Raw genomic sequence first — 7,277 nt, 5'->3', positions numbered from 1 at the left:
AGTGTGTGTTTTTCTTTAATTTCGCATAACAAAAGTTTCTTCCCCGCTACTGCGGTGAATTGGACAACAGGTAAAAAGTTGAATCAAATTAAAAAACACACAAAGAAGTTTCTGGAAAATCTCTGATTTGATATAATGAAGCAAGTTATTTGGTTTTGGGAATTTTGGAGTATAGATAGCTGATTTGCCATTATATACTTTGGTTTCGTGTTGGACTTTCAATCTCCCTCAATAGACGAACAAGAGTTCTAATTACTTGAGAGTTAGGATTACTCCCCCTGCCTGAAAAATACATTTTCCGTGTGGATGCAGTGTATAAAAGAATCTGATTCTACATGCTGCTTTCTGGCTCAAAACCAAAATCAATTTGAACAGTTTTATATTCAATTTTGACCAACTTTTGCAGACAACTTTTAGGTCTCTAGCTACAGGCAAGTCCTTTGCTCTTGGCCAAATCCTGTATCGGGTATCTGCATTTCAGCCTTATTTATATGCACAAAAATAATTTTTGGATTTTAGCCACTTCCTGTTTACATCCACCGCAAGCTGCTTCTGTGGCTAAGGGCTTTGCCACCCTCCATGCAGTTGACACTCGAGTCCAGAAGGTTTGGTTTGCCTTCGGTTAGCCAGAGTCTGCCGCATCTTTTTCTCTGTGGACTGGCAAGTTAGATGTGGACAGGGTATTCCAGTTGCCTGACTGCCAAAATTGTTATTAATAGTCTCTGCGATATTTCTTTTTTCGGTTTTTTTTTTGTTTGTATTCATTCATTCCTCGCCTCGCGTAGACTATAAATTTTGATTGCATTCCTGAAACGCTGCCAGTAAAAGCAAAGTTATGTTTTTGTGGTCGAGATCAGGTGAGCCAGGGAAATACATTTCGAAATCAATACGCAAAATTTAATAGACACAAAAAAAACACCACATTCAGGCATTGTAATATGGTCGAGAAAAAAGGCCGTTTTCGGTCCAAGCCCAAAGGCATGACATCTGCTCCGAGGCGACGCAATGTCAGTCAGCTGCAGGGTAAGTGGCAGACAGTCCCGGGTGCAAGAGAGTTTTGAAATTTTATTTTTGTACATGTGTAGGAGGTGTGGGGCTCCTGACTCAGCAGGCCAGTCAGATGAGTAACAATTTGTTCATAGCCCGTCGCTCGAGTGGCTTAATATCCGGTTCTTTGGAGGATAGACAATCGGGTAGGAACCTTGTTCGTCTCTCTAATCCACGAATTTCACAGATCAAAAATGATCGTCTTTATCATCTGGGCTTGGACACTACAAATACCAACATGCCCAGTCGGTTTGGTGATATTAAGGTGCGTATTGAAATTAAACTTCTTTCTAGAATTTTCAACGCCTACTAGCTGTGGGGCATCCAAATTTTTGTTTGACGTCGACATTTTAGATTAGTTTTCAAAACCTAATTGCTGAGAACTTTTTAGGCTTGTCCCATTGTTATTTGCCCTTTGCCAAGTCCCCCCGATCCTTACCAATCTTTAGAGTTTCCCTACCCACTTGCTTGTTCTCTCCTTCCTTTATTAAACTATATCTCGAAATGACATGGTCATCTATTGGAAAAACACTTTATGATAGATGTGACATAATAAAATGAAACATTTCGTGTTGCCAGTTTGTAGTCATTGGTGAATCTGCTGGACAGATGGAGGAATTTGCCCGCCTTTTAGCCAAAGATATTTCGCAGTCCAAAGAAAATAATGTAGAAAATCTCGCTCGTGGAGGCAATAGTCCCTATGCCATGTATAAAGTGGAGGATGTTTTGATATTAAGTCATAGCCTGGGCGCCCCATCCATTAGCATACTGCTGAATGAGCTCATTAAGCTAATGCATCATGCTCATTGTAATAGTATGACTTTTATACGAATCGGTCAAAGCGGAGGTGTGGGTGTACGGCCCGGAACAGTAATAGTTTCAGAGCAAGTGTTTGATGCACAATTGCGGAATTCGCATGAAGTGGTAAGCCTTACGTATATACGTGAAAATCTGAGTTATTTTCATTATTATCAGGTAGTGATGGGTAAGCCACAGCTCTGGCCCACCAAGCTGAATGGACAACTGGCAAAAGACCTTATAGATATGAATATGCCCGCTAATGATGGCTTCGAGGCAATCGCTGGCCATACCATGTCAACCAATGATTTCTACGAGGGTCAATTTCGTTTAGATGGAGCCTTTGCCGATTACAATGAGGTCGATAAGCAAGTGTTTCTATCGCAATTGGTCGAGAAGGGTATCAGGAATATTGAAATGGAGAGCACGGCATTTGCTGCCATCACCCACAAGGCGAATATTCGTAGTGCCATTGTGTGTGTGACCAATTTGAATCGCCTCAACGGAGATACGGTAAGCCAATCGTTTAAACGTCTCTTAAATCATTAAGGTAATATTTCACAATCCCATATATGCAGATAACAGCAACTAAGGAACAACTCGATGTCTGGGATAGACGACCCCAAAAGCTTGTCTCTCGGTTCATACAACAAAATTTAAATATACCCAGCAGCACAACCAAAGTCAACTTTAGTCCAAATTCAAAAACCACTCAATAAACGACAAGAACTCAAAGCTCAAATGCCGCATCAAGTGAAAGACAAAAAAAAAAAAACAGTAAAACCGAGAAAATCATTTAAACGGAAAGAAATTGTGTGACAGAGCAAAAGCTCAAATAGATACGAATGGCAAGTCAAAGACAACCGGAAAATAATGTGCGATAAGGGATAAGAATCTAAACAACACAAATATAACAAAACAAAAAGGGAAAATATATATTTTAGATACTCAAGTTATAGCAACGACAATGAGTTATCCTGTAGATTCTCTAAAATCACCTGAATGAGCCACGAATTCTTGTATTTGTAAGTCCACAAATGCCAAACTCTCTCACTTTCACTACTTTCTTAACAAAAATATGTACAGGGTACAAATTACCACAAAATAAGTAGACACAAAAAAGGGAAACGAAATTGCGACTTGAATTATTTACGCCAAAGTAATTTATAAGAAATTTTCGGTTCACTTTATGCACGGCCTTGAGAATAAAAAGGATATAAGGCAAAACAAAGAGTTGTCCCACACCCAAAAATAGATCTCAATCTCTACTTAAATAGTTACAAGAACTCAACACTAAGATTGGTTTATTTGTTCACCTGGTAAAGCCTCTATTAGTGTAAGTAGTGACTTTTGAAACTTTAACAATTGAAACACCTGCCAGTTCACAATAAGACAATACCAAATGTCTAACAATGTCTTGCTTACCTATAAATTGGAGGCTCGTGTCTCGTTTTCGCTGATTGTGTTAACAACAAATGACGTTAGAAACTATATGCTTTAAATATTAAAGACTAAAAAAAGAGAGTTTTATTCTCACAATTTTCGTAGGAAAGTTTTTTTTTAAAAACATTGTTCGCAGAGCTTTCTCAATGTATTGCCAGACCATAACAATTGTTTATTTGGCAATTGTTAAATATACCTAAGTATATGTTTATGTTAAACTTGATTGCAGCTTTGTAAATTAACTTAAGAACCCATGCAAATGTTTGGAAAAGAAAAGAATAGAGAATAATATTGACATAACGCATAATTTCGAATACTTTTACGTAAGTAAAAGATATAAAAACATGGGGGAAAAAAGTATAAAAACCTTCGAGTCAATGGTATTATTATTAACTTCATTTTTGGTAGTTGTTGAAAATTAGAAATGAAAGTAGTCTTTATACTAGCTTTGGCTATTGTGGCCATTAATTTTGAAGTAAGTCTTGCGGCTACATCTACTACTGGAACAGGTACCGGAACAGGAACCGGAACAGGAACCGGAACAGGAACCGGAACAGGTACTGGAACAGGTACTGGAACTGGCACTGATACAACTACAACCACTACAACAACAACAACAACAGTGGCACCCACAACAACAACAACAACAACTGCAAAGACACCAACAACAAAGAAACGTGTCCATCGTCGCAAGCGACGCGTAGTTATTATCCGAAGGATTCATCGTAAGCGTGAGGCCGCCAAACGAGGTTAAACCTAACTGATAAAATGTTGAGAAAATCAATGCTGAGAAAAAAGACTTGAAAACTTCATTTGTTGTGTGCTTTTGAAGTTCTTCTAGTAATAAAGATTTCGATGGCATGGTCCAATAAACAGCTAATAAAATGCTTCACTGGAATTCTACTTCTCTCTCTGCCTGAACACAATACATAATATTCAACTAAAACATGAAGTAGGATAAAGGACAAGATAATGGTGAAACTAAGGAAAATGTGCCGTCGAGCATATCAGGTTATAGTTTGTTTTGCGACGCGGAAGACTCTCTCTCACACACACACACACGGAAGTCGTTGTGTGCGGTGGCCCCAAAAAAGTATGCTATATATTTATATGTGTAGGTATTTGTTTATGTAAGGATATAAATTTTGCTCTTTGTGTGTTATGTTATGTGGGTGAAAGGAGGGTAAAAACATTATTCAATGCCTATTGTTACCTTGTGTCGCGTGTCCTTGCATGACAATGTCCTTGCCACAGCTGATGCTGTCTTGTCTGCACACACCTACCACCAACATCACCATCATCATCATCAGGAACTTCGACCCCAAAACAACTCTCCTTCCCCGTCCGAACAAAAAAACCGATGCTTTGCTAGTTTCTTCATTTATTTGGTTTGTTGCTCTACACACATATATGAATGAAACAAAGTTCTAGCGCAATGTATTATCCTGATCCTGTGCAGAGAGGTGTGAAATTCAATTTCGCCAATTCCAGTCAGCTATTGTTGGACTTTTACTTTCACTTGTCGGACTCCTTTTCACTTTTTTCTTGTTCACTTTTCGCCTGTGCCTGTTCCTGTGCCCTTGCCTGTGCTGTCCGTTTTCATTATTATGGTCATTTGGCTATGACTCTGGACTCTGGTGTGACTTTTGCCAAGAATCTTCAATGCCAAAGTTGACTGACAGACAGATTGCGGGCAGAACGGTTGGGAAATTGAATTCCAGTGAAATAAAGTAAGAGAAAATGAACGAAATCACAAAATAATTGAATTGTGTGGCTGGGGCAGAACGCTTAAAAATTCATTAGAGAGACACATGCATAGCAAATCGACAAAACAGGCCAACAAAACTTTCAATGTGACGACGGCTCAAATAAAACTTGGACAAACGACCCAATCTCTCAATTCGCAATCCAACACTAAAACCCCCCGCCAATCCCCCAATCAATGCTCTGCAATTGCTACCAGCTCCTGTCATTCGTCTCCATTTCTATTTCCATCTCCATCTCTCTAGTTGTCCGCATTCTCATTCTCGTTCTTGTCGTAGTTGTAGACGCTGTCGATGGTTGGCAATAAATTTCAAATGAAATCAAGTCCCGATGTCGATAACATAAATTATAAAATTAGTTTTTCCAATGCGTCGTACCTCGACTCGATTCGACCCTCGAAAATGTTTGTCATCTTCTCGTTTCGGTGGCCCTTTCTTTGTCTCAATTCTCGACTGTTTGTCTCAAAGACGCATAAGCGTAGTCTTAAAGAAATAAACATTAAATTTAATTCATGAAATCTAAGCACAATTCAGGAGGGTGAGTAGAAACCTGAGGAACAGTGAACTCGTTACTCTGTTCTATTCACTTTCTATTGAGACATAGTCGACGCCCATGTAATGGCAAATTGCTGTAGCTGTTCAATAAATTAAATTTACGCCATTTGAGTGAATTATTGCAATGCAGCTTATTTGTTGATGTAGTTTTCCAATTCTTTGGTTTTTTATTATTATTTTTATTCTTTTTTTGGCATCCCTCGAAACTTTGACCTTCAATTAACGTAATCGACAGTCTAACGAATTGAAATTGACATAACAATTAAAGCAAATGCCATGACGGCTGAAAATTGACGATGGCTCTTAGATTGCATTTCGTATGCATTTCTATCTAAAGAAATTCAAGGCTCATTTCACTTATCACAGAATCCTGCGAGCTTGGTTAATTGTTTCATCCGTTTGCAGTCCCAGCTAAATAGTTTCAGATAGATACTCTCTTCAACTTAGCAAAAGAAATGGTGTAATTCATTCTCAGAACATCTTTACTTATGGTTTAACCTTGACATTTGGGATCATTTCTCATTCTGCTTAACGAATTTTTAATTAAAATTGAGCCAATTCATGAAAATTGCACAATTGAGTCGACAAATTCAGTGAAATGAGCTAATTAGTTTAACATATGCTTTGATAGAATATCCGTATAATGAGCGCTGGATATACATACATATGTATGTATGGAAGATGATATCTAAACATAGATTGCTAAGCAACTGGGAAAAGTGGTCAAATGGCCACAAATTGTGTACGCATAGGCATTCTCCTTGTTTGCTCATTGTGGGTTCAACGTGGCGTATGAGCAATTGCCAGCAAGGTCAGAATTTGATTAATTAACTTAAGTCTTGGCACTCATTAAAACAAACGGCCTGTGAAAACGGACAGCTGTCTGTTTTAGTTGGACATAGAAAACATAATATTTGCACAATATTTAATTCATGCTGTGATTAATTAAATAAACATTTTTTAATTTGCTTAACTCGTGGAATCTTAGAGGGTTCATTTTGTTATATTAAATGCAGCAAAGCAAATGTGCAACAAAACAGAAAAGTACAAAGAGTAAGGGGGAGGAGGGGAAGCGGTTGCGGCATCAAGAAGTCAAGGCAATGTAAAGATGTCGAGCATGAAAATGAATTAAATTTAAATATGAATGAAAGAGCCAAAGAAAACCAAGAAAATGGCCACCATCTGCTGTTGACAGTAAAGGGCAACATGGGCGATAAAACGCAGAAAAATCCCAACTTCCAAGCCATGGGAACAATTACCTGTTTGCTTCTCCATTCTTATCCCCCCCATGATAGTGACAGTGAAATCCAAACAGAGGGAAGTGTGCAGAAATTGTATTGCCATTGCCTGCAGCTGACACTGATATGCAGTAGCAGCAGCAGCAACAACAAAAACAACAATGTAAAGAAGCCAAAGAGCAATTAAACAGCAAAATGTTGCAACAAGAACAAGAAGAAGAAGATGGAGAAGCGCGTTAAAAGACAACCTTTCACTTGATATACTCACTTAACAACTGCAAATGGCATTTGTTTTTTCCATTACTTCTTGCAAATTAACTTGAAGATTATTATTTAAAAGACTCTTGTTTCGAGCAATATACGTAGATTTTATTTAACATTGTTAGTTTTACTCAAAGAGTAAAAACCAACTTCAATATGAAGGGGCTATTAA

General features: G+C 38.1%; 2 protein-coding genes across 3 annotated transcripts; both read left to right on the top strand.

Moving 5' to 3' along the window:
* The first annotated feature begins 872 nt into the window (after window positions 1–872).
* On the top strand, window positions 873–3,068 carry LOC137585039 (uridine phosphorylase 1-like). 2 transcript variants are annotated; one of them, XM_068300686.1, is made up of 5 exons: window positions 873–1,023; window positions 1,086–1,312; window positions 1,627–1,971; window positions 2,023–2,358; window positions 2,424–3,067. In XM_068300686.1, the coding sequence occupies exons 1-5, from the start codon at window positions 939–941 to the stop codon at window positions 2,562–2,564; spliced, it is 1,134 nt and encodes a 377-aa protein (XP_068156787.1). In that variant the 5' UTR covers window positions 873–938; the 3' UTR covers window positions 2,565–3,067. The 2 variants fall into 2 exon arrangements, with proteins under 2 accessions (XP_068156787.1, XP_068156788.1); XM_068300687.1 differs by lacking the exon at window positions 873–1,023 and having other exon boundaries at window positions 1,236–1,312; window positions 1,590–1,971; window positions 2,424–3,068.
* A 644-nt stretch (window positions 3,069–3,712) lies between these two features.
* On the top strand, window positions 3,713–4,042 carry LOC137583930 (period circadian protein-like). Its single transcript, XM_068299125.1, has one exon. The coding sequence runs from the start codon at window positions 3,713–3,715 to the stop codon at window positions 4,040–4,042; it is 330 nt and encodes a 109-aa protein (XP_068155226.1).
* Window positions 4,043–7,277: the final 3,235 nt, after the last annotated feature.

The sequence above is a fragment of the Drosophila tropicalis genome, unplaced genomic scaffold (assembly GCF_018151085.1).
Source record: "Drosophila tropicalis isolate 14030-0801.00 unplaced genomic scaffold, ASM1815108v1 contig_878, whole genome shotgun sequence".
NCBI classification, from domain to species: domain Eukaryota; kingdom Metazoa; phylum Arthropoda; class Insecta; order Diptera; family Drosophilidae; genus Drosophila; species Drosophila tropicalis.
This window is presented reverse-complemented; position numbering and strand designations above follow the sequence as displayed.

Coding starts and splice junctions, on each gene's coding strand:
- LOC137585039 (XM_068300686.1), top strand. CDS start 939: ATGGTCGAGAAAAAAGGCCGTTTTCGGTCCAAGCCCAAAGGCATGACA. Junction 1,024..1,085: donor CAATGTCAGTCAGCTGCAGG/GTAAGTGGCAGA, acceptor GTACATGTGTAG/GAGGTGTGGGGCTCCTGACT. Junction 1,313..1,626: donor GTCGGTTTGGTGATATTAAG/GTGCGTATTGAA, acceptor TCGTGTTGCCAG/TTTGTAGTCATTGGTGAATC.
- LOC137583930 (XM_068299125.1), top strand. CDS start 3,713: ATGAAAGTAGTCTTTATACTAGCTTTGGCTATTGTGGCCATTAATTTT.